This window comes from Symphodus melops (genome assembly GCF_947650265.1).
Source record: "Symphodus melops genome assembly, chromosome: 1".
In the NCBI taxonomy this organism is placed as follows: domain Eukaryota; kingdom Metazoa; phylum Chordata; class Actinopteri; order Labriformes; family Labridae; genus Symphodus; species Symphodus melops.
This window is the reverse complement of record NC_136691.1, coordinates 55,237,715-55,264,390: the sequence shown is the minus strand read 5'-3', so window position 1 is coordinate 55,264,390 and position 26,676 is coordinate 55,237,715. Positions and strand designations below refer to the sequence as shown.

Below are 26,676 nucleotides of genomic sequence, written 5' to 3'. Positions count from 1 at the left end.
ACCTTAAAGTCAAAACTGAGGGCATAAAATGTGATTTTAATCTGCGGGCCGAGGACGATCAGGTGTCTGGTTATTAATGGATGTGTTCATTACGGGGATGTTGATTATCCTTCAGACACTCTGAAGACGAAAACATGAAAAAACCAGACCAGAGCAGGGAGACGGAAACAACTTCATACTTTATTTCAGACCCAAGAAATACAAAAACAGGACATAAAAAAATGACTAAAAGAGGAACGTAAATCCTGTTTCATCTGGATATAAAAGTCAAAGGCTGACAGAAGAGGAAACCTCCGAGTGTTCATTTCACCGAGTCCCAAATGGTCCTTCATTATCTAAATCCTCGCTCCATTTAGCTGAATACCAGTTTGTTTTTGACCTCTGATCTGTGTGTGTGTGTGTGTGTGTGTGTGTGTGTGTGTGAGCAGCAGCTGGCTCAGACATCTCCCGGGAGTGTGTTGTCGCTGAGAGGGACCAGCATCCCGGGATCCCCCGCTGCCGCCATCGTGGTGAGGCAGAACGCGCACATGAAGATATATTATCCTTCAGATTAATCTTGAGGCAGTAATCTGTAATCTCTGCCCCCCCCCAATCCTCCCCCCCCTCCAGGCTCGAGTGGAGGACGGGGTTATCGGCTACAAGGACTTGGCAGCGTTGCCGAGAGACAAAGCCATCCTGGACATAGAGAGACCAGACCTGATGATCTACCAGCCGCACTACAGCTACAGCCCTCTAGAGGTGAAACTTATTATCACAACGTCTCTACAGGTGACATCAGCGCTAATTAACCCCGTTCACACACCGTCGATTAAGCAGTGGGAGCAACTTGGGGTCAGACGTGTCGGTGCAGGAGATCGAACCCCTCGACCCCCCCCCACCACTGAGCCACAGTCTTCTGTCGGCTTGTTAGCATGTAGCTTAGCATGTGATCCTGAGAGTTAGCAGGAGAGTCGGCTGGTTGTCTGGTTGGTTAGCGCATCAATCTGCTGCTCAGAGACCGGCTCGTTACTGCAGCTGAGACCCACTGTGTGTGTGTGTGTGTGTGTGTGTGTGTGTGTGAGAGAGAGAGAGAGAGAGAGAGAGAGAGAGAAAGAGAGAGAGAGAGAGAGACACTTGAGCTATGATCAAAACAGCTTGTTTGATTGGTTGATCTTTCCGGTTGTGCTTCTATAAACAGTTGTTGTTGATATTTATATTTTTTATATATTTTAAAGGGAACTTTCGTATCTTTGTGTTAAATCTGTTAAATCTGTTAAATCTTGAGTCACACTGTTTGTTTATTAAGAAGATGAAACGTCTTCTTTGTTCCGTATTCGAATGTTTGACTTATTCCTCTATTTTTATCTCCCGTCCTCCTCAGAGGTCCCTGTCTCCTCGCTCCATCTCTCCGCCGCCCTCCCCAGAGGTAAGTCCCGCCCCCCCCTTACTCCCAACGCCCTTTCTCTCTCGCCGCACCACCGTGAACTCTCTCTCTCTCTGTGTTTCCAGAGGGAGCCGAGGGAGTGGCTGGAGAAATGTTCTCCCGGAGGTTCCTCTCCTTGTTCCACCATCCAGACCAGCAGAACGCACAGCTCGCACACGCCGTCCACGCCGCACACACCTAACACGCCAAACACACCGCAAACACAGTCCGCCGGTACCAAGACTGGAGCCATGCACCACTTCCACAGGCCCGGTAACAACTCCCTCCATGCACATTGTTAACATCTTTAATTTGCTCATCATTTTATGAAACGTTATTCACACGTTTTGTTTCCAGACTTTATAAATATTTGACTCTGATTGGCAGCAGAGAAGAAGTGAGCATTGCACGCCAACATTTTGTTCTCAGTCATTCGTCCTTTCAAACATCTTGAGACGTTGAGCTCGAAGCTTTATCCCCGCTGGTCGCTCAAGTTTCTGTTCAAACGAACAAACCAAACAGCATCGTCACCATTTTTTCTTTGTGCCGATGATTTTGGAGAAAATCCCGTCTTTTTCATTTTCCTCACTTTCACTTCGTCTTCTTTCAGAAAACGGCACCAACATCTACAAGAAGCCTCCGATCTACAAACAAGGTGTGTCACACGTGTTGATATGTCCGATGTCCTGCTTCAGATTCATAACGATGGATGGAGGTGTGTGTGTGTTGACGTTTTGGAGCTTAAATGACGAACAGACCGAAGCTTCAACATGTTCCCAGTGTGTCTAAACTGACAAACAGCTGCTGGTGATGTCAAGACCACGATAATATACCCGAGACCAGACAAGACCAGGACCGTCAATCTCACAGAAATCATCCTGTTGTGTTCAGGGGGGGCGTGTCCCTCTCTTAGACCCGAACACTGCGAAGGCTCCTGCCAACCAATCAGTGACGGCGTGGACAAATGAGTCCAGTCTGAGACCGAGTGGAAAAAAGATTTCCATTCATGTGTAACGTCGGCACCAGCTAGTATCACTATGTGGTGGGCGGGGGGAGTCAGCGTGTGTGTGTGTGTGTGTGTGTGTGTGTGTGGGGGGGGGTATGTGGAAGAGTAGGTAATATCTCCGATCAGGAAGTCTTCCCTGATCCTTTCATTACAGGAACAAGTACTTTGTGTTTATTTCAAATACAGAGTGGCTCTGAATGTCGGTCAGCTGGACCAACCCCCCCCAAACCACAGAGAGGACTTCACTGCATTTAATCAGCTTAAACATATTGTCTGTGTGTGTGTGTGTGTGTGTGTGTGTGTGTGTGTGTGCAGATGTGTCGTCCCCTCAGGTCCCTCAGGGGAAACACATCGAGGATCTGATCATCGAGTCGTCAAAGTTTCCAGCAGCTCATCCTCCGGATCCAAACCTGCCCTCGAAGATCGAGACAGAATACTGGCCCTGCCCCCCGTCGCTGGCTGTGATTGGTACGGCCCCAAACACACACACACACACACACACACACACACAGGTTTAAATGTTTTGTCTTTTCCTGCAGAGAAGGAGTGGAGGAAGAAGGAGCAGAGGGACGGAGACGAGGACGAGGAGGACGGAGAGCTGGACGATGAGCTGTGGGGACTCAGAGCTCTGCAGAAACAGGAACTGAACAAGGTAAACAAGGAGTCCTCCCCCGAGGGTTCGAGCAGCTGCTCCGTCAGGTGTGCAGGAGGAGCACAAAGGTTTTAGACATGATGCTGAAACTACATTGTGTTGGTTTCTTCTTCAGATTCAGTCCAATCTGGGAAAAATCATCCTGAAGGAGGAGTTGGACAAATCTGCAGCTCCTCTGAGGAGGAAAACTCGCTCGCTGCCAGATCGCAGCCACACCACAGGTAGGAGTGAGCGCTCAAACACTGAGAGCACAGGGCCGATCTCCTTTAATGATTCACTCACCCACAAAGTGTCGTCCAATCGGATTTTCAGACTTGGAATTTTTTTATTATTATTTTTTAAAAACGGCTTAAAGCGGGGTTCTCTTTCTTTTTGACCCGCTAGACCCCCCAGTATAACGGTCGTACAGACTCAGGACCTTCGACTGTCCCATGGAGGATTTAGCACTGAGCGGAGTGTGTGTGTGTGTGTGTGTGTGTGTGTGTGTGTGTGTGAGTGAGTGTGTGTGTAAACAGTAACAGACGCCTACATCGTTGTGAAAACTTACATTAAAGACTTTTCTTCACTTTTTCTTTATATTTTCATATTGACTTCGTAAGAATTAAAAAATATTTATTTATTTTTGGAAGGCATCATGTGACCCCCCCTCTGGGGTTAGTGACCATCCTGGGGGGTCCCGTCCCACAGTTTGGGAACCGTTGATCTAAAGATCAGAGAGAGAGGAACAACACTGCGCTCTGGTGACACCTAGTGGTCAGAGTGATTATTGATGTACACGTGCATTAACGCTGCGCTGACCCCTCACTGCCAGGAGGTTGCTGGTTTGAATCCCCGTCTGACAGGATCCTCTCTGTGTGGAGTCTGCAGGTGTGAATGTGAGTGTGTCTGGTTGTCAGCTCTGTGATTGGCTGGCGAACAGTTCAGGGTGTAACTCCGCCTCTCGCCCGGCGGCGGCGGCTGGGACGCTGTGACTCCGTCGAGTTCATGGATCGATTGAATTGAACATTTCTGTCTTTTTTATTTCATTTCCTCCTCTGAAGGTTCCAACGCCTCCAAGTCCGTCTACTTCCCAGCGTCCTCAAAGAGCGGCCTCTCCAGGGTGAGAACGGCGCCACAGCATCGTCCAATCACAGCACAGAATCACAACCATGAAGGTGACCAACATGTTTGTGTTTGTTTTTACAGCTTCAGTCAGCAGAGTTCAGCTCGGCTGAGAAAACTCCCGCAGGTACGACGAAGCGTGTTCAACGTTAAAGAACCATCATGGTTTCATGTCGTGTAATCGAACCGTTAATGAAGCTTCTTCACGTCAGCTCGTTAATAACACGCTCTCTCTCTCTCTCTCTCTCTCTCTCTCTCTCTCTCTCTCTCCTCACAGATCTTCAGGTAACGTCTGACTTCAACATCCACGTTGAATCCTTTTCTCTGAGCGTCGGTCGCTTGTTGTGTTTTTAAAGTTGACCTGAGTTCTGTGTTCTTGTCAGAATGGAGACTCCAGGATGGACCGAGGAAACTCTCTCCCGAGCATGTTGGAGCAAAAAGTAACAGCAGTGTGTTGGTTTTTTATTTCTACTACTCGTAAAAAATAAACCTTTTCGACTGTACAACTTTTTTTTTTTTTTTTTTCCCATAAAGAACCTGAAAAGTTTCGACTCCACTTGCAATTTTTTTTTTTTTTTAGCCGTGTCCTTATAAAGCCCTGTGTCCACCAAACGGTTCAGTTCACATGTTGTAGCGTTTCTATTGGCTGAAGCCGGGAAAGATCCAAAATGACCTCCCTGTACCGCCCTCCTTATTTGGTTCTCTTCAACTTGCCGATCCAACCATAAAGGGTTAAACATCAGGTTTCAATTCCAAGGCGTTTTTTGTTTTCATGAGAGTGATGTCAGCGTGTAGCTCCGCCCCTTGGACGACCTCGGAGACGCAGATCTCCCCACGAATCACTGACGCACGTTAGATCAGTTTAAATTTCACCAAACTGAACCGAACAGACCGTTTGGTGGAGTCAGTAGAAACTTCAGCACATGAAAACCTTCGATCGTCTTTTTAAACGTCTTTGTTCTCTTGATCGTGATTGGTTGATGTGTGTAGATCTGCCCCTACGAGACGCTGGTGGTGACTCACAGAGGGCGGAGCAAGCTTCCTCCCGGTGTGGACAGAACCAGGCTGGAGGTAAACCTGTCGACTCTCTCGCCGCTGCCTGATGCCACGCGAAGCATTCACATCGTTAAAGTCTCTCTCTCTCTCTCTCCCCCTCTCTCTCGCCCGAGCAGAGGCACCTCTCTCAGGAGGAGTTCTTCAGTGTTTTCGGGATGTCCATCGAGGAGTTCGACCTCCTCTCTCTCTGGAAGAGGAACGACCTGAAGAAGAAAGTCTGTCTCTTCTGACTGGGACTGCATCTCCCACAATCCCCCCCCCCCCCCCCCCCCCCCCCCCCGCACACAGACTCTGAACATGAAACATCACTATCAGCACCGCCGCCATCGTCGTCTTCATCACAGTGAGGCGCTCAGGAAGCGTCTCAGGCTTCAGGTTTGATGTGATTCACAGTGAAGGCTTCGAGGAGAGAAAAACACAGAGCTCCTGTTCATAAGCTTCAGTTTGTAGACGTCCGTGGAAACGTATTTATAACAAGAGTAGTGAGTGAGCACAACAGGTCACGATGAAGGGAAAACGTCGAGACGAGACGAGACGACCTCCAGTTTGTGCAACTTTCATTTAAACTCCGAGCAGATCGACTCAGCGCGCTCAGAGAGGAGACACAAAAAAGTATGAAAACTTAAAGGTTCCAGTCTCAACACTTCCGGCTCTATTTTTGTGTATCTTGGGGTCTTAAATTTACTTTATTAGTTTTCTTCAGAGGCGGCCAATCACAGGCTTTGATTGTTATATGAAGTGTCTGATAACATAACAGAAAGAGATAGACCTTTATTTTTAAGAAGAAGATACTTTATAAACCGAGAACGGGTCTTCCTGCTTTCTCTTTAAAGCCACTAAAGAAGCAGTTATTTTTGATTACATGCCGAACAGGGGAGATGTCTCCTGTTCTCCCGCTGCTTCAAATAATGTTACACAAAATGTGATGATTAACCGATTGCTGGTTAAAGTGGGACCCGATAAGGCAGGTGGTAAGAGAGGTATTTATGGAGGACGAGGGCAGATCGAGCAGTCGGCTGGACGATGTGGTTTATTGCTCGTGATAGCAGGAAGAGGCACTGAAGGAGAGACGCAGGTGATTTGATAAGACGCTCCTAATTAGCCGACACCTCCCGTCTTTGCTCAAAGGAAGAGGGAAAAAAAAAACACACAACACAACACGAGGCGAAACTGCACCGATAGCAACAAGAACGACGTGAAAAACGACCACACTGAAAATGTCCAAAACATGACACGAATATTATAATCGATTTGGCGTAGCGCTCTAAAAAACACAGAAGCAAAAAAAAATATTAAAAAAATAATGAGCGTTTTATTGGGCTGTGTGGCACTTTAAGCAGATTTAAGAAACTTATGTTGTTGCTCAGTTGTTTGGGTTGCAGTGGTGGAATTCTGGGAAATGAAGTTCAGCTGTTTATCTGACTGCAGGTTTAATGTCAGTGCCGCCACTTTTAGCATTTTTGGGTTTTTTTCCCATATGAGATTAAAGACGGGGTTCATCTCGACCAGTTTTTATTCAAAGAGAAAAACTGAATTAAAAATGCATTCCTGCTGACTCCGAGTCAGGTTTTGATACAGAGAAGACGCCGACGCTCGGAATAAACCTGTTCCTATTGGCTAAGCCAGCTATGATGTCATAATGACCGCATTTCTTACCCAGCAACAAAAGAAAAAATAAGGAGGCCAGTTGATCACAGTCTGCATTTTGCACACATGCTAATCTTGCTAACTATAAGCTAATCTTGCTAACTATAAGCTAATCTTGCTAACTACTAGCTAGTCTTGCTAACAACTAGCTATTACAAAGGGAGCTACGGTCTTATGCTGTTGAACCCTGATTAAATATTTTGACACTTTTTGAAACCAAACAGATTAGATTAAATTAAATGTGATGTTCATAGCTTATTGCAAGCTGACATTCGATGCTAACAAGTTAGCGTGTATCCTTAAATTAGTTCTAAAATGTGCTGGAGTCCTTTTTAATCGAAAAACTAAACTATTTGGACCAATATGTCATGACAGTGAGCTAGCTAGTAATGTCGCTTCACCCACTCCACTAATGGAGGTCGGTACTCTCAGAGAACGACCTGAAATGTTAGCCATTTTTAGATAAGCTTGCACGTTTGTTTATCACACGCAGACCTTCAGTAAATCTGGCCATAAGTGCCTCAACTAAGTTTTGCTGAAGCTAATTTAACTTTTTTTTAAAGTTTTAGTTTGCTAGTTTAACAATCACAAGCTAAAGGATTCAGAGATGCCCACATTAGCTTTGTTGCGCTAGCATGCTAATGTTAGCACGCTTTAGTTTGCATAATTTGACGCAGAATGAGCGTGATCTAAAATCTCTTACATGACATCCAAATAATCAGTGAGCATGTTCTTCTTCTCTAGTCCTCGACTAAAACAGCTTTTATACACAAGGGGAGGAGCCATGTAAACACAGCTCTAACAACAACACAGCCAGCAGGACTCGAGCTTCTCCTTCAGTGTAGACAGTCAGGACTCACACACACATTCACACAGGATTGCACAGGATTCGTACACTGAAATAAAAACTGAATTAGATTTCATGTCAGGGAGCAGATCAGGCTGTGATCAAAGTTCTCCTCCTTGTTTTTGTCTTTCTTCAGCAAAAGCCACTGCCCTGTATTTCCTAAGAACACTGCACACGTCCGGTGTTTTCGGACCAAATGGTTCTGGGCACTTTTTGGAGAGGAACTATCCGGCGAGGAGTTCCCTAAGAACGTCACAGCACAGTCTGCATTTGCACCGCCATGGTGCCAACTCTGAAGCAGGAGCTAAACAGGATCCTCTAAACTGGCTTCTAAGAACTAAAAAAGTTCAGAGTTCCTGCAATGGCGGGATGTTCCAACAGTTCCTTGAACTATGAAAAGGTTCCTGCGGTCCGAAAACACCTTCACACACACACACACACACACACACACACACAGAGACACCTGTGAGAGATGTTTGCAGTGTCAGAGAATAATAATAAAGTATAAACTGAAAGCTCAGAGCAGAAACAAAAGCAGGTCGTAGACGTTAAGTGTTGCTTAGTGACCAAATGATGTGCAGCTATTTTTTTAACCTACATAGACAAAGTGGCATGTTTGTTAATACGAATCTAAAAAACTCACTTTCAAAGAAGTGAAAAATATCAACACATGAACGTTGGAAGGAAGGAAAAAAAAAAATAATCACAATCCGAGGAGTGACGAAGAGGAGACACAAACTCCTCCTGGACTTTTCTAAAGGTTTCCAAACCAAAGGACAGATGCATGATGGGAGAAAACTCAAGATTTTACAGTGACATTTATCACAACAACACCCCCCTCCAAGTTCAACAAAACTCAAAGTAAACTGAAGGGATGAACATCTCCACCATGAAAGCACATTTACAGTACGTCAGTAACTTCACGTTAAAGACAGGTATTCACCTGAATTAAAGATTTAAAGATTTTATAATAAATCACATTCAGACAGCTGGGTATGATGACTGTAAACTACCGGGGCTGCTTCCTGTCTCCCCTCTCCTTCACGAGGATACAAACCGTTTTTTAGTCGTCCACTTTGTCCTGTCAGAAACCCCTGATCAAGGTTTGTTCTCGTTTTCTTTTTCATGCCTCAGAGACAGCAGACCGAGTCTACCTAACGTCCATTTCACTCCTCCGCCCTCTTCAGCAAAGTCTCGCTGTTTACAGTCATTATGCAGTTTTAAAAAAATATATTTATGTGATTTATCGAAGGTAAAAACGAAGCACCTTTTAAATATCACATTTGAAAGACTCCGACCTGTGTGAGGTCTGAACAGTCCCGACTGGATTCACTCACTGCAGACGCCAAAATCACCAACGCCACTTCCTCCATCACACTCCACCATGTCTGCCTCGCCAACACACGCTTCCTGTATCTGTGGATATAAAATAAATAAATAAAAAAAGACTGGAATAAAAAAAAAAAAAGAGACACTGGGTGAAGATGTGAGAGTGAGCGAGCATTGGTCACTTTACGTTGATGATTTTCTTATTTGCTTCATTTCTTGAGGAATGATTCTGACGCTGTTTGATGATACTGAGGGGATTTAATGCTTTGTTCTGATTGGTTGTGTGTAGTAAGAAACAGGAAGTGGGTTGCTGTGACTAACACCATGATGACACAAAGATTGTTCCATGTTTAATTTCTTTCTTTTTGTATATTTTAAAGTGTTTTTTATTATTATTATTATTATTGAATTATTTGAACACGTGGGGCGACTTTGCCGAGTCCCGTCACCGTCAACACGTCTGACCTTTAATCTGCGGCGTGCAGGTCTCCTTTAGATGATGTCATAGTTTAATTAGGTCAATCAACACAACGACAGATAGGATCCTGGCTCAGGCGCAGCACAGGTACGACTCTGACCTCTGAGGTCACACAGAGGTCACACAGAGGTCAGACTGATTGACGGTGACTCACCTGTCCAAAGCCGCCCTGCTGCTGTACATACTCAACCACTGAATGACTCAATAGTTATTGTTGTTGTTTTCATATCTGGATGCAGGTGACGTAACAAATGAATGGTGATGTGAGTGATTAACCATGAGTTACAATAAAGAGCATTTCTATTTGCTTTGAGGACACCTTTGGTTTCTCTGTGTTTTTAACACGCGCACATTTACATCACTAATTCACTCGGCTGGCTGAACCCTCCCGTTCTCTGACATTAAAGATACAAGAAATAACCTATAACACATCGTTTTACATTTTTCTTCTGAATAAATCAAATCCAAACTTACAAGAAAAAACACAAGAAATCGTTAAGTGTTCTTGTTTTTACAGCCCACGCTCTGGAGTCTGTGTTGTGTAAATCAGAGTGTCCAAAGTGTCCTGACTTCAGTCGAAGAATCAGAAGGTTTTTGGTTTGAAGGCTCATTAAGATTTTCCACGATGAAAATGAACCTTTGCATATTTTTGACTGTTGTTTAAGCATTTAATAGCCTGAGCTAAATACTCTCTCTGCAGCACTTTGAGATTTTAAAAATGTAAAGTGCTTTACAAATAAAATGTATTATTATTTATTATTATTATTAAATACAGAAAGCAAGAAAGAACATTAACAAAATCATTAACCACGTTACAGACTTCATTCTGAGATTTAAAAAAAACAGATAAAGAACGAAAAAAGTATTTAATGTTCTTTTCTTTTGCGAACCTTTTGATTCTGATCTACAAAGTTTTACTATTTTTGCTTAAAATTACAACAAAATAGCTCTTTTTTAATTAGTTATTGTGTGTTTACCTCTTTTTTCGTTTCCTTACAAAACTATTTTAAAAAACAAAACCTTGTGGAACGATTCAAACACACAATTTTGGCCCGTAAGAAAAAAAGTTTGGACACCTCTGGTGTAAATGATTGACAGGTAATGTAACAATTTTTTAAGTCATTAAGACATTTTTAAGTTTTGTTTTTATTGAACAAAGCCGGAGGAGAATCAAAGAGTGTGTGTAAGCCCGTTCTCTCTCTCTCTCTCTCTCTCTCTCTCTCTCTCTCTCTCTCTCTCTCTCCTGTGGGCCCGTCCTCTCTCTCTCTCTCTCTCTCTCTCTCTCTCTCTCTCTCTCTCTCTCTCTCTCTCTCTCTCTCTCTCTCTCTCTCCTCCCTCCTGTGTTGATGTTACTCAGAGGCGGTGAGAGCTGAAACTTTTCCCACAGAGCAGAGAGACAGCGATCAGGAAGGAGGGAAACTTCTCTTTTTTGATGTTTTGGACTCTTCAGCAGAGACATGAGACTGCAGAGAAGAACCTGCTGAGACAGACAGACAGACAGACATGGACAAACAGAAAGGTACAGAGCTCACTTTATTTCACACTTCATGTTCAAATACAACAAAACAAAAAAGTCACTAAGAATCAAAAGACTACAAGCCTATTAACACACTTTAACTCTGATTATCAAAAAGATAAATTATTTTACATTATCGTCAAATTAAACACAAATCTTAACATTTAAAATTAAACACGATTAGATTTATTTAAAGAGCCGAAAGGGCATTTTGAGTATACTCAGAGATTTAAAAAAAAAGAAAAACATGTTTCACATTGTGTTGTCTTTAATTATCCGCCGTCTTTGTTGAGTAAAAGGACATTTATACATTTGTAGGAAGTACAAACAGAGAGGCTGAAGCTGTCAGTTTCCTGTTTTAATCCGAATTTTATGGTTTTTATTGAGCTTATGTTGAGTGAGTGTTTGTGTGCTTCTTAAAGTCTAATGATTCTGTTTTAATCCCAAAGGCTGAGACACGGAAAACCTTACTAATTAGTCATAACTATAAACCTGCATGCATGGCATCTGAACTTTGTATTTAACATATGAAGCAATGATCACTGAATGTGTCTCTGTTAAATTAACATGTGACAGATGTGAGTTTGTGAGTTTAAGGAATCAGAATAACTTTATTTATCTTTTCAAAAGCAAGTTTTTTAATCCGTCTGTTCTGACTCCTCCGTCATGACGTGAACAAACGAGTAACTGCACTGTGCTGAAGATAAAACTGAAACTAGAAAATGCATTGAACTGAAAAAACAAACAAAGGGTCTTACTCTTCAGAGTCCAATAAAAGATGTTCAAACTGAAAAATCTGTAAAAGTTGACAAACACAAATAGCCAAGAGGAAACCTCCGGTGTTAAAAAAGGAAGTCGATGCGGAAGTGTAAAATCTTGCAGTTCTTCGAGTGTCCACTAGAGGCTGGCTGCAGACACGCCAGAAGTTACATACACTGAAAAAAACACAAACATGTTTACAACATGGTAAAAGAAATGTGCATGGGGAATTAATCATTTATAACTTGTCTGCTTTGATTTTATGAGCGATAGCTAACTAGCTAACAAGCTAACTAGCTAACCGTTTAACGGTTTGTCAGGAGGCTTAAAACCCGCCTCAGCTCCAGCTCTCAGCCTGTTGTTTGGTTGACTCAAAGTTAGGCTGAGACAGCATTTCCAGCACGGTGGCTGCTGCCGATGAGCCTCCAGCGCCCCCTGCAGGAACAGATGGTGACGTGAATCAAGCTTCAAACATTCATATTTATAGTTTATGTCCAGGACACAGACACTAAATAGAGAAGACCACACAGGGTTAACTCAATACAGGTGAGATTAAGAAGACACAGGTGAGGGTAACGAGGATGTTCAAAACACACAGAGGCAGTGAGTAACACTATAGAGGAGATTTACACAGAGGGGAAAACTACAATATAAAACTAGAAACACTGAAAACTGAACTCAGAAATATCAACAGAAAAATACACAAAACGAAACTACTGACAAAATAAAACAACGAGTAAACAAACTAAATCTACATAATTTATCAGAAGTTCAAACAGGGTGTGTAAATGTTCAATCAGAATGCTTTTATAGCGTCGTTATTATAACGTAACTGGCTATAATGTGCAATGATCGAATATATAAACTAGTCACAGTCAAGCATGCTGATGTCATGAGCTCTTCTTCTTTATCACATTGATGGTATGTAAACTTTGGCAGCCAATCATTCGGAAACACCCGTCTGTCTGACCTCCGTCCTCCGCCCCTCATCATCCTCATCCCCACTTCCTCCCTGCGCTGCCCTCAGGAGACAGAGCTAATAGTCTGTTTGGAGTCACACTGGCAATTTAGCATTTTTCTCCCCTTACATGCTCCCCGACTGAGCGATGGATCCAGTTTTAGATGAATGACTTCACAAGTTAACCAAAAAGATAAAAACAGGGGAGTGACGAAAACCAGTGTTGTGCTGAGTGAAGACACAGACACTCTCTTTTACAACAGTTTTATTTATTTTAAAGGTCACATGATCTCCTCTTCTTCAGGTGAAATCAGTGTCCTCGCTCCTCTTCATCATGTGTATGAAGTGTGTTGTTGTAAATCCACTCTGATCCTGTATTTGATCATGTCTATAAACCCCTCTATTTCAGCCCTGCTCAGAACAGGCTGTTTCTGTGTCTGTAGCTTTAAATATGTTAATGAGCTGTGTCTGACCACGCCCCCTCTCTGGAAGGGCTCGGGTGTACTCGGTGATTTCTCGCTCCATGTCCTATTGTTTACGGTGAGAAGGCAGACTCAGAGGGCAGAACAAACACCTAGCTGTGGGAGTGTCACCCATCTGGGGGAGGGGCTACTGCCCTTTGTGATGTCATGAAGGGAACATCTCCAAACGGCCTGTTTGAGCTCACATTTTCTGAAAAGTGGAGCAGGTAGAAGACTGAGGGGCTTGTAAACAGACGAGAAACACGTTACAGTTAGAGGAACATGCTGGAAGTTTATTCTGACATAATATGTCACCTTTAAAGTTTTATTTCTGTTTGGCCACAACATCCTGAACACTAACAAACGAACAAAACAATGAAAAATGATTTGTCTTTCATTCAAATGAACGTCATACGCCGTGTGTGGGATGTGTTTTTCATTGTGGGTGTGTGTGTGTGTGTGTGTGTGTGGGGGGTCAACAGCATCAAAGCCAGAGACAGGAAGTAATGTTGATGTTCAGATAAGCTGTGTTCACAAACACAAACTCTTTATATCTCTGAGCAGCAGCAGTCTTTGTGTTTTGAGGTGTTTTTCTCCGCAGACAGACAGACAGTCTGTTGTTGTTGTTGTTGTTGTTGTCGTTGTCTTGTTGTGGGTGTGTGAGGTATGCACAGCTCGATGTTTAAAACAGCAGCAGGCTGATAAACAGAGCCGAAAGGATCCTTAAAATCAGCAGCGAAGGGTTAATCAGAAACGTTTGACATCGGTCTCCCACTCAGCTCGGAGAGTGAATGGACTCACTCTGTGTGTGTGTGTGTGTGTGTGTGTGTGTGTGTGTGTGTGTGAATGGAGCTCGGACACAATCACCGTCTGTTCCTCTGCATTTTTTACATTTTCACTCCTTCTGATGATAATTCCGACTCTTTGGAGATTATTCCCGTCAAACGTTGACTTTTAAAAAGCAACAGAAAACAACAACAAAGTCGATGACTTTAAAGGGTTAAAAACAGGTTTGTACCTGCTGACATCCTCTGGAATTAAACTGAGTCAAATGTCGACGTTTTATGTGATTCTGCATCAGTTACCTCTAAAAAAAAAAAAAGTCTGGTAAAAAGTTGTGGTCTGTTTTCCTTCGTGTGTACTGATTTGCAAATCTGAAAATCCCATCACCAGTAATTCTTCTCACCAGTCGCGCTGGTTGAAAAAAAAGACAGACGGGGGGACCGACCGAGCTGGACACATCGGTACAACCAGGATGAACGGCCAACAATCTCCTTTACTTTAAAAGGACTTTAAAGGATCTCGTGGTCATGAAAAAGATTCTAGTTGTACTCATGGTCGTACGAGATCTAAGAGAATCCAATAAGTAGGTTCGAGAGATTGTTTAGGATGTTCTCTTCGGTCATTCTAGTCAAGATTTGGATCAAAAGAATTAGCTTTAAGATGTCTTACAATTATTTTCGACTACATACTACTTTCTCTCTCACTACCTTGAGGGTTGTTTTTTTTTAGATGATGTAACATCACATGCACACTCTTTATTCTGTGTTAAACATTAGCAGCACTCAGCAGCTTATCAGTGTGTTTCCTGTCACATCGCTTGACGTGTGAAGGCCAGAACATCCCAATATTTGTGGAGGGGAAACATTCAACTAGACAGATGCAGCCAGTTTGATGTTCGGATCTTCATCATTCACTCATTTATAAAGTCATGAAGCTGAACCTTGTGAACAATTTGAAGGTCACGTATAATTCAAGATGCACTTCACCATGTTCCTCCAACGCTAACATGTGTCTGTTTACAAACCCTCTACTGATGAGAAAAGTCCGTCCTCTCCGTCTTCTGTCTGCTCCACTTTTCAGAAAATGTGTGCTCAAACAGGCTGTTTGGAGATTTTCCCTTCATGACATCACAAAGGGCAGTAGCCCCTCCCCTTCATGACATCACAAAGGGCAGTAGCCCCTCCCCCAGGTGGGTGACACTCCCACAGCTAGGTGTTTGTTCTGCCCTCTGAGTCTGCCTTCTCACCGTAAACAATAGGACATGGAGCCAGAAAGCACCGAGTACACCCGAGCCCTTCCAGAGAGGGGGCGTGGTCAGACACAGCTCATTTACATGTTTAAAGCTACAGACACAAAAACAGCCTGTTCTGAGCATGCTAACAGTTTGCTAACAACGGGCTGAAGGAGAGTAAAATTTGCTCAAAATCTGGTTTGAGAATAAAGCTTGTTGGTCAACATGGTTCTTTAACTTCTCCAGTCTTTGTCGGTGATTGAATCCCCTCAGTGCAGAGCCAGGTGGGGCTGATTGGCCTTGATTAAAACCAGATGTGGGGATCTTATTTATACTGTTTGACTTAAGCGCTCTGTGCTGACTCATTATCTCACCTTCAAAAGTTAGTGAGAGGTTTCCCTGTGTTGTCTTCCTGACACTTTGCCTGTCAACAAATGCACGTTGTCGAAGAGGGCGAGGCGTAACAGAACGGTGCCGTTGCAATCAGAGACCTTTGCTGGGCGCCAAAGTGCCCCGAACCAAATTCCTATTATAATGTTACTTTAAAGTACAAATTTAACCTTTGTATATGTCTCTAATTTTCTAACCCTACAATAAAACATACAGACTCACTTATAGATAGAAATGTTCATACACGTGAATTTAAAGTAAGAAAGGTCGGTCCAAATGACCTTGGATAACCTTCATAACAAAATGACGCAGTAGTATTATGGAGGTAGATGTCTAATATGAACAACACGAAGGGAAAATATTTATTTATGGTAAATAACATGTCAAGAGGGAGGCCACTCACATAACTTTGTTTAATGATTTCAGCCCTTCAGTCTCCTGCAGACTCAACACAAAGTCGGCGTTCATTCACTGAACTGAGACACAAGAGATTCATTCATAACTTCATGACAGCCTCCGCGTTTCATCAACCTGCTGACGACAAACTGAACCACGCTCAGTTTCTGTTTCTCAGAACAAATGAGGAGGAAACCAAGCGATTCACTTTTGAATGTTTTACAAGAAGCTAAGATGATTAAATCCCACTCTTTATAATGTACACTGCAAACTTTCTAACAATTGGTAAATCAACATCCGTCCTTTGTGCACATATGAACTCTAGCATGTCAGCATCTTAAAGAGAGTTTTTTAAGATGGGTTTTATGAGGTTTTTAGGAGTAAATTAATGAACAAGGGATGCTAGCACCTCGGCCCCTTTACTGACAAAACCATGAAATAAGGAGGTAACGTATCTCTACGTTAGCATGTTAGCACTCCTATAAATCAATTACCTTACAAGGAAACGCAAAAGTAATTATCCGAAAAAGTTCAGTGTTTAAACATCGAGCTGTTTATTTTGTTTTCAAGATGTGTTTCGTGATGTTTTTTTTTTTTTTTGCACTTAATTAAAAACAGGAAGCTGCTCTGTGACGGCTCACCTTGAGCCTGTGTGAGCGGGAACAATGAGGGTCTTTCACGGAGACAGATAGTGAGAGTGTAATCAAACATGAGTCATCGTTCTGCTTCTCCGTCAACGGTCGGGTCAACCATGACTCATCAGAACGAGATAAACTCTGTCAAAGTAAAACTGAAGAGTCCAGCTGTTAACCTGTCTGTCTGTCTGTCTGTCTGTCTGTCTGTCTGTCTGTCTGTCTGTCTTTAGTTCTGGCGAAGCTGATCTGGGACCTGCAGTCATTCCTGTCTGTTCTGGACTCGGAGAACTTGAGTTACATCGCTCAGGCTCAGAAAAAGTCCATCTCAGAGCTGCTGTCCAAACTGCAAACAAACGACGCTCCTGGTAAGAATCCGAATCCTTTTTATTGTTATTAACAATGAACCCTCCGGGGCTGCAGGTGCATCTTTCCCCATGGCGGGAACAACTTCTCATAGACGCACCAGGATGTAGATTTCAATTTGTTAGCTTGATGCTAACCAGAAAATACCGTTAACTGGCTAACAAATTCAGCATGAAGATTTAAACGCAGGAAATAAGAGGTTTTACTTAACATACTTAACAAGCAACATTAAACGCGGACGTTTCCTTATATTGGTGAAGACGAATTTAAAATACTGCTGACTCATGCTAATCCGGTCTGCTGTTCTGATCCAGTGACGCTGCATGACTCGCTAGTTGTGTCTCCGCTGATTGGACGGATTTGGATTCTCACACCCAAAACCAATCAGTAACTTTAGACATAAAACCTTTTTCATCTATTTTTTGTTGTTGCAGATTTTATATTTTACTCAATAACTGTGTAATATAAACTTTGCATTTTAACTATTTTTTTTTTAAAGATATGTTTTTAGCTTTTAATTCCACCTTATGTGACACAAGATGAACGTTTTAACTTCCTGTTCTAACTCCTCAGACGTTTACTGACACATGTGTTTGGCGTGTTTTTTTAGTGGAAGATGCAGAGTACATGATCATGAGCTGTCCATCATCGTCTCCTAGCAACGAGCTGACAGACACACCTGGTACAGGTAACGTTGAGCTTTTGGCATGTTTACAAGACGAGTTGCTTTCATGGACCCTCTTATGATCTTCTCAGACTTTATAAATATGTTTTGAAGATATTACTGATGTTTTAAACGTCTTTAAAGGGAAACTTATTCAACTTTATTTTTTTATGTAAATGAATCTGATTTGTTTGTTTGTTCAGAGGGAATCTGGTCGTCTGAGCTCGTCTTAAAGCACGACTCACCTGTGTGGCTGAAAAACTCAGTGAGTCAACACACACACACACACACACACACACACACACACTCAGTATGGAGTAACAGTGGGTTCAAATCCCACCTCGGTCCTTTGCTGCATGTCGCCCCCCCCCCCCCCCCTCTCTCTCTCTCTCTCTGCCTTTCCTGTCTCACTTCAGCTGTTCTTTCCAAAAGAGGCAAAAATAGAACTTAAAAGAAAAAGTCAGACCCCTCCCTTTGCAGCCAGCCTCGAGTGGACAGTCGAGGTACTGCACTTTCCACATTAACTTTATTTTTGAGTTATCTGCTTGTGTCGGACACATTTTGATCTCTCACTGAGGATCTTTGAGCATCTTTTACCGCTTGATGAAAAACACATGAAACCTGATGAGTTTAGACTTTCCCTGGTTCAGATTCTCTTTACGCCTGTTGTTTTTAAACTCCCCTGCACTTTTTGACCTCCTCGCTGGTTTTCCCTCGAGGTTAAAGAAAAGTGGTCGGGAAAGAAAAAAAAAGAGCTTTTTTTTTTTTTTTTTTTAAGATAACAGGAGGAGGAGGTTTGTGATGTGGGTCAGTAATGACAGACTGCAGTCCTCCGGAGGTTTGGGAGGAGACGGCAGGGTTGCTGCATCTGTGTGTGTGTGTGTGTGTGTGTGTGTGTGTGTGTGTGTGTTTGCGCTGGAGGGAGTGACAGGATATTCTGTGTTTATATATGAGGCCATCTCTCCTCTATCCGTCGTCCTATTGGCTGAGAGGGAGGAAGTGGTCACTGATGGCAGCTGATTAGCATCTGGCCTACGTGATGGATGGACAAACACACACACACACACACACACACACACACACACATTGACCGAGGCTCATGGGAAATCATATGAAACTAATTTAAAAACATGTTTTGTTCAGTGGCAGCTCATGTTGAGTCACAGCGAGTGTGAAAGAAAGTGTCGAATGTCCCGTGTGATTAGTTGAGGTTTTGCTGACTTGCCATGTTTCTAACATCATACATGACACTGTTTGATTATTGAACTGGCCTGTTGTGGTCTGCAGAGGCTGCTGTCCATGTTGAGCTCGTTGTAAAGCGAGTTCAGCAAACCCAGGCTGTCTTCACCCTGACAGATGTGCTCACACTGAGCAGTCAGACGAGGCTGGTTATCAACTCGATAAAGACGAAGAGTTTCTTTGAGTGTGGTCACATGAAAGCGGGCGGACTAGAGTAGAAAATACAATTTCAGTTCAATTCAATTTTATTTGTCTGGCACATTTCACACAAACATGAACCCAACGTGCTTTACAGAAGACAAACACACAAAGTCATTAAAAATAATAAAACAGAGAAAGATAAACGAGCAGCCAAAGGAGGAAGAGAAAAGCAAGTTTACCAACCAACAGTTCATGTGCTGTAAGTTAAAGTAAATAGTCCACCAGGGGGCGCTGGTGGCCCCACGTAAGGAGGCTAGAGTCCTTAACGCGGGCGGCCCGGGTTCGGATCCAGCCTGTGGCTCCTTTCCCGCATGTCGATCGCCCCCCTCCCTCTCTCTCTCTCTCTCTCTGTCTACTTTCCTTTCCCTCCAAAAAAAGCCCCAAAAATAAATCTTTAAAAAATAAAATAGTCCAGAGGAAACAAACAGAGGTCAAGTGGGGGTCATGTTTCTTTTACATGCTCGCTCTCTCTCTCTCTCACAATCTGCACCATCAACAAACAAACATCAGCCCACCTGACCGTCATACTGACGACCACTTCCTGTCCCCCCCCCCCCCATGTGACACGTCAGATTCAGGGTCCTGTGGTGCCGCCGCTCCCTCCAGGAGGTCTGGGTGGTGATGATGATGATGAAGATACGTACGAGGAGGCAGCACCTTATGTAGCTGACACAACCGCCTCTAACATGGGTATCCACACACACACACACACACACACACACACACACACACACACACACACACACACACACTGATGATAGGCACCAGGATTAAAAGCGTCCTCTTCCCGCCCTCAGAGAAGGCGGAGTCAGACAGCAGTCACTACGAGTCTTACGGGGAGGAAGATGAGGAGGACGAGGAGCCGGTGAAGGACAGAGCTCACTACCTCCAGTGGAGCGCCTCGCAGCCCTGCCTGAGGCCGGTCCCTGAGTCCCGCCTCTGTGGTTACCTGTGGAGGAGGAAGTGGCTCGGACAGTGGACCAAACAGCTGTTCATCATCAGGAACGACGTGCTGCTGGTAAGAACGCCATCTGTGACGTTCTACCGGACAAGCAGAGAGATCATACTAATGTGTGTGTGTGTGTGTGTGTGTGTGTGTGTCAGTGTTATAAGTGCGCTCAGGACCTGCTGCCTCACATGGAGCTGAGCTTGCGCGGCTGTCAGCTCGTCTACAAGTCAAAGAGCAACAGGAAGATCCAGCACCAGCTCAAACTGGTTCCACTGGGAGCAGAGTCTCTGGTGCTGGGATACAGCAGCTTCCAGCAGGCCGACGAGTGGAAGAGGGTCAGAAACACACACACACACACACACACACACACTTCACACATCGCTGACAAACAAAACGTGCGATCTGATCTCGTTCAGTCCGCTTCATCGTGTTTTACATCACCTGAAGGAGCTCACGCCACCTGAGGGCGTCTGTGATTGGATGAGAGGTGTCACACGGGTCAGCTCGTGTGTGTGTGTGTTTCTACATCATGTGTGTTATTTGTGCAGGTGATGGAGGAGGTGAGTGATGGATGTGAAGCGAAGTCTCAGAGCTGCTCGTCTCTGAGCAGATCAGACCAGATGCTGTCCTGCAGGGTGAGACGTCCAACCTGTGATTCTTCTTGTTCCTGTCGTTCGTTAAAAGCAGCTTGAAACACTTTTTATATGGAATCAATGTATTTTGTATAAACATTTAAAAGGTAAAACTTTCTACTTCTTGCGCGTCTTCAGTCCAGTGCAGTCCTGTCTGACTCCGAGGAGGACAAACCTTCAGCCCGCTGCAGCCTCAACTCAAACAAAGGTACGGAAACAGCTGACAATGCAAAGGGTCAGTCCACGCAAAGTCAGATTAGATCCACTCCAGAGACGAAGACGTCCTGATAGATAGATAGATAGATAGATAGATAGATAGATAGATAGATAGATAGATAGATAGATAGATAGATAGATAGATAGATAGATAGATAGATAGATAGATACTTTATTGATCCCGAGGGAAATTGATGTCTCATAAAGTCCCTCCAGACTCCAGAGAAACAGTTATTCCCTCGTCCCATCTTACAAGTCATTTCAGCCCGACTGCTGCAGTTCTGTTGATTTTAGATCTATACTTCAGCCGTTTTAATTCTGACAGCATGGAGACGGGTGGACAGGTCCATCAGAGAAATCCAGGAATCATTATATTAGTGCAACTTCTTCGTACGTCAAATGAAGCTCCTTTCATTTTGCACTGGTTAAATATCCTGGTCTCCCTCGGTGAGCTCGTCTGCGCTCTGATTGGCAGGTTTCCTGAGCGTGCTGATGAACTGTCAGTGGCAGAGTTTACGGTGTCAAGTGGAGGCTGGTCTCCTCAACATGTTCGGACAGGAGGAAGAGGAAGAGGAGGAGGAGGAGGAGGAGGGAGGTGAGGTGAAGAGTAAGCGGTCGCCTCAGTACACCGTCCAGCTGAGAGGCTGCGAGGTCAAACCTGGACCGGACACCGATCGCTCCCACAGGATCACACTGAGCATGCTCGGTGACCAGGTGGCTGTGCTGGAGGTGATGTGACGCAAAACAGGGAAACAGGAAATATTTATTTTGAATTCAGTCTTTATCGTAGTTTTTTTTTTTTTTTTTAAACGTTATCTTTTTTTCCAGGTCGGTAGTTTAGAAGAAAAAGATCGCTGGTTAAAGCTGCTGCAGGACGGAGCTGCCAATCAGAGTCACCATGACAACCACCAGGAGTGCACAGGTGGAGCTCTCAGGTAATACATCTATCAACCTGCGCCTCCGGTCGAGGCCTGGTGTATAAATGTAAATATTTTGGATTTTATGTACAAACATCATTTATAGAAAATAGAAAATAAAAAATAAAAAACGCTTTAATACGAGTTTGAGGAATGTAGACTGAGCCACTTCCTGTTTTTAAACAACAGTTATAGAGGAAAATGTTGTTACCTTAACTACACCACATTATATTAAATATAATATAAAAGGAATTTGAATAATTTATACACTTTTAAAAGAGCAGCGGGCCGAGAAGAGAACCCTGCGGTACCCCAAATCTGATAGTACTGTTTCTTATTCTTCGTCGTCTGTGGTTATTTTGTCAGCGGGCTTCAGATTCGAAGGTTTCCCACCTCCAACACCTACATGGACGACCCCTTCTGTCTGAGCGGAGAAGGCCGAGGCCAACCCATCTACTCCAACACCTCCGTCCTGGAGCACATGGTACATCCACACCGCTAATCACGGGCTCAACAACAACTCTTCAGTTTCATTACTCTGTTTAAAAAAAAAAGTTGTTTTCCTGTCATGAAGTAAAAGTTCCCTTCAGTGTTTGTTTGATTTTAACTGACCCTTCAATGACACTCAGAGACCGCTCCTGCTAACACATCAGCACATCATAAAGTTTGCTTCATGCACAATAATGAGATTTGAGTCTTATGGAAAACAAAATTAAGTTTTAGCATGATTTACTTTCCTTTAACCTTAAACTGTTCGAGGCCTTAGTCAATAGAGGAGGCCAATAAATTGTTTATAGGCGACATCCCTTTTATCAATAAAGATATCTCTTATATATATCCTGTCTCTGAAACAAACTGATAACCAAAGACTTCTGTATCTGACACTTTTTCACTCCTGGAACTTCAGAAGCTTCGAAGCTTCAGAACGACAGAAGAAGAAATGTTTCTGTTTTATTCGTTGACCATCAGAGTCTGTCGAGCGCTTCATTTGACCATTTTTGTGTTTCAGATGAGAAGCTCTCAGGACTCCGTTCACCGCAGCTCGGTGTCGTCCAGAGACTCGGTGACCTACGGCAACTTCACAACACAAAGTGAGTCTTTACTTCATGAACTCTTCACACCACGTACGACGTTTACTCAGAGCTTTGAGTAAACATGTCCAGTAAAGAGTGCTGAAGTGTCGGTGTGTTTCAGGCAGGAAGTCGGCGGACTTCGAGCGGGCCGTTCAGAAGCTGGAGCTGACGGGGAAGAGGCCGGTGCAGCTGAGGGCGGGGTCAGAGATCAACCTGACGTCTGTGGGGAAGCAGAACAAACGCACGTTCAGACAGTCGCTGGCCGTCTGCACTGAGCGCGCTCAGGTAAAGAAACGGATACCACACGTTTGGTTCAGTCAACTTTTACTCCTTTTTTTCAACATTTCTGCATTTTATGGAAAAAAAAAAAAAAAAGCTTTAAACATGAAGGAATTCTTAATTTCTTTATCAGCTGCACATGGAAAACAAACACTATTCTACTGTATTATAACTGGTTTGACTGGTATCTGCTCTAACCTCTTCTGGTTTCTGCTGGTCCAGGCTGGTTTCCTGAATCCTCTGCTGAGACGGACGGCCTCGGCTAAAAACTCACTGAAGCGAGCTCCTTCAGCGCTGTTCATCGAACACGGGAAGGTTTTCCAGAGACGGAAGGTCAGAGTCTTAAAAACTCATTTTTCACAACGTCTTTTTTTTTTTTAATGCCACAGAATGTAAGTAGACTTGCACATAGGGAGTCCATCAACCCCTGCAAACATTGGTCGAGGTCGTAGGTGGGTCGTGGAGCCATTTTGAGCGTGCCAAAACAAACGTCTGCTCCGTGTTTGATACCGTCTGAGGTCCAAACTGCTCAATTCTCCTTTAAATCAATTTGATCGCTGCAAAAAAACCACAAGAAATTTCGCTCACGATTTTTGAGTTTAATGTTCAATGTGCTTCACTTTATGTTCAACAGACTCCAGAATCAGGAAAGCAAAAGAGTGAGACAGAAAGCAGCTGCATGTAGAGATCACCTGGAGGAGCTTTAATCTGCCTTTTATCCAGCTCACTCTGCTGTTTCTGTTTTTCTCAGGAGTGGGAAACCAAAGCTGCTGCTTGACGTCTGAAGAAACTACGAGTTGATGCTTCAAACAATAAATCCATGTTTGCCTCTCTGACTGCTGAAGACTTAAACACGAACACCCTGTGGTCACATTTATCCTCTGCATGTTGGCTCACATCCTGACACTCGCCGTGTGATAAACACGGAAGGTTTGCTTTGCATTGTGGGTAGTTAAGTTGTGCATTTGCAGGTTTCTCCGGGGGAACAAAACGGCGTCGATTCAATGCAGCAGAATGAATCAGGCGTTAAGGGAAGCTTTCATTTTATATCAAATGTTCTCACATAGAGCGCACGCCTGATTGGCTTCACCTTAAAGTGCACACATCTAAAAACAAACAACAACAACAACAACAACAACAAGAGTATAGGTCAAAAAAAGTGACCCTAGTTAACGGGAGGTGGGATATGTGTGGTAGGACTCATATACAGTTAGCAATCAGATTATATTATATTATCATCAGAACAATGATAATGTTCTGATTGCGTAGGAGTCATGTAAACACCTTTTTTCCAATTCTTACAACCAGATTAAACTCATTTTCCGATTATAAAAAAATCCGAATAAAACCCCCTGATTTCAAGGATTAGTTTACGTCCCGAGGTGACGTCATGTCAGGACTCCTCTACAGCTGCGCTCTATTCAGAATATGCTGATTAACACGTAAACGGGAATATTCCAGTAGCTCAGCACTCTGCGGAGTGAAGTCCAGAATCAGGACTTTAACAGGAACATGGTGTGCATGTAAACTGAGTCAGAGTCTTTGATTACAAGCGAGCGCTGAAAAGATTTGTCCTCTTGCTGCAACTCGTCAAACACGGGCCGAAAAGTGATCGGCGCTTTATCGTCTATCTTTCTCTTAATTTGACTTTAATTAATAAGGTAAACATCATGTTGTATAAGGAAAGACTTAACAGGAAAATGTATCTCGTTAAGAACAGTTTTAAAAAGGGAATAAATCGGTGTCGGCTCATTTTCGCCCCCTGCTGGTCGTTAGACAGAACTGCACTGCCGTGTGACGTCTACTTCCTGACGCATTTCTTTACGACGTTCACACATAAAAACTCTCTAGCGTTCACTTTTAACCACTTATTTGTGTTTTTCTGGTCATCTGAAGGCTTTAATATTCTGTTTTTATAGATAAGAATTATCATTGTAATTATTGGTGCTTAAGAATCAAGTGTAATTCCTGCTTTACGAGCCGATCACAGAAGGTCGTCTGTGAAGTCGCGCAGGGTAAAAAATATGTGATAACGACATGTTTTTTTGTGTTTTTTTTCCAGTGTAATTTTCAGCCAGTGTGATCAGGATTTTCTAAATGTTTGTCAGTCAGGTAGCACATGTTGTGGTTCTGTTTTTTTTTTTAAGCTGATGTTTTCTCTTCAGTGTAATTTATGATGTTTTCAGTTAATCTAAACTTTCGGAATTACAACTCCAGATAGTCTCTGTCGTCTCTATAAGTTAAAAGTCCTGCATCCAAAGCCTCAGAGATGCTACAAGTTTAAAGGAAGAATGAGCAACATGTCACACATCTATAAATCATAAATCCAGTGTGTGTGAGTCCTGAGTGTCTGCAGTGAGGGAGAAGCTGGAGTCCTGCTGGCTGTGTTGTTGTCAGAGCTGTGTTTACATGGCTCCTCCCCTCGTGTATAAAAGCTGTTTGAGTCAAGAAGAAGAAGAACATACTATGTGGACAGTTTTGTCCTCTGCTTGCACTTACTGGTGCTTAATTATGGCGATTGACGCTGGTGCTGAAGGGCGACATCTACTGGATCAACAAGTTGCACATTCTTCCTTTAAAGTTGTCTAAACTTACATGAAGTTAAAATCACTTAAACGTTTAATGGCAGTGTGGAGTCCACCACTTCTTTAAACCGAACACATCTGTATATAATTATTGATCAACACAATGTAATTATACACAATCTTAATGATTTATGTTGATTATCATGAAAGTCACTTTTTTCTTTTCTTTTTATACTTACTGGATTTTATTATAATCTCAGGAAAACTGTTTCTTTGTTGATGTTTGACACTAAAAAGTAAAAATATTAAAAGCATGAATTTCACACCTCAGTTTGTTCTATCGTGAGTAAAAGTTTTGCACATCGACGTGGTTACTGCTGAGACACGTGTGAGTGATGTCACCAGACTGAATCATCAGACTTCATAAATATTATTTCATTGCATCATAATTATTGAAGCACTGCTGCCAATAAAAAAACATATATCATGATTATTATTTTCTTTCTTTAAAAGACAAATTAAATTTCCACAATGGCTTCATTGTTCAGGAGCGGGGGTTGGCCGCTTGGTGTGTACACATGACCTTTTACAAGTTTAGAATTACATGTAAAAGAAACCTTTTATTTTATTTCAACAGAAACAGAAATGAACCCTCGACAGAAACGTGAATCACTTTCAGGATTTTATATGAACATGGGGGAAGAAAGAAATAAAGAAAACATGTTGGTACTGTAGCCTATTGGGGATGTGACATTGATTCAAAGGTTCCTGAAAACACGTTTACAAACAAACCTTCTGACTAATTCCCAAATACAAATATAATCTATAATAAAATGTGATAGTTTAACATCAACGGCGCCCATTTTCACTCAGAACTGTAAAAAAAATACAAATAAATAAGAAGGCTTTAAAAAAAAACTATGTTGAAATACAAAAAAATAACCCATTAAAGCAAATGAGTCATTCCGTTG

The 26,676-nt window shown here is 43.0% G+C and overlaps 2 protein-coding genes across 2 annotated transcripts; both read left to right on the top strand.

Moving 5' to 3' along the window:
• Positions 1-407: 407 nt before the first annotated feature.
• On the top strand, positions 408-9,834 carry dmtn (dematin actin binding protein). Its single transcript, XM_079370368.1, has 12 exons — positions 408-509; positions 610-738; positions 1,361-1,405; positions 1,489-1,675; positions 2,013-2,057; positions 2,724-2,876; positions 2,948-3,060; positions 3,176-3,281; positions 4,101-4,229; positions 4,552-4,601; positions 5,152-5,232; positions 5,334-9,834. Exons 2-12 carry the CDS (start codon positions 700-702, stop codon positions 5,445-5,447), a joined length of 1,062 nt encoding a protein of 353 aa, XP_079226494.1. The 5' UTR covers positions 408-509; positions 610-699; the 3' UTR covers positions 5,448-9,834.
• Positions 9,835-10,780: 946 nt separating this feature from the next.
• Positions 10,781-24,500, top strand: LOC306828332 (actin filament-associated protein 1-like 2). The gene is made up of 16 exons (XM_079350714.1): positions 10,781-11,037; positions 16,878-17,012; positions 17,621-17,698; positions 17,878-17,939; positions 19,687-19,804; positions 19,912-20,132; positions 20,219-20,398; positions 20,612-20,698; positions 20,834-20,903; positions 21,387-21,640; positions 21,740-21,846; positions 22,195-22,312; positions 22,838-22,919; positions 23,023-23,186; positions 23,403-23,513; positions 23,932-24,500. The coding sequence occupies exons 1-16, from the start codon at positions 11,022-11,024 to the stop codon at positions 23,956-23,958; spliced, it is 1,830 nt and encodes a 609-aa protein (XP_079206840.1). The 5' UTR covers positions 10,781-11,021; the 3' UTR covers positions 23,959-24,500.
• Positions 24,501-26,676: the final 2,176 nt, after the last annotated feature.

What these genes read in the sequence shown, in the direction of transcription:
- dmtn (XM_079370368.1), top strand. Translation starts at nt 700, where the DNA reads ATGATCTACCAGCCGCACTACAGCTACAGCCCTCTAGAG. An exon ending in GCACCACTTCCACAGGCCCG is followed by an intron (nt 1,676 to 2,012) that starts GTAACAACTCCC and finishes GTCTTCTTTCAG; the next exon opens with AAAACGGCACCAACATCTAC. An exon ending in AGATCGCAGCCACACCACAG is followed by an intron (nt 3,282 to 4,100) that starts GTAGGAGTGAGC and finishes CCTCCTCTGAAG; the next exon opens with GTTCCAACGCCTCCAAGTCC.
- LOC306828332 (XM_079350714.1), top strand. An exon ending in GCAAACAAACGACGCTCCTG is followed by an intron (nt 17,013 to 17,620) that starts GTAAGAATCCGA and finishes GTGTTTTTTTAG; the next exon opens with TGGAAGATGCAGAGTACATG. An exon ending in CTGTGTGGCTGAAAAACTCA is followed by an intron (nt 17,940 to 19,686) that starts GTGAGTCAACAC and finishes GTGACACGTCAG; the next exon opens with ATTCAGGGTCCTGTGGTGCC.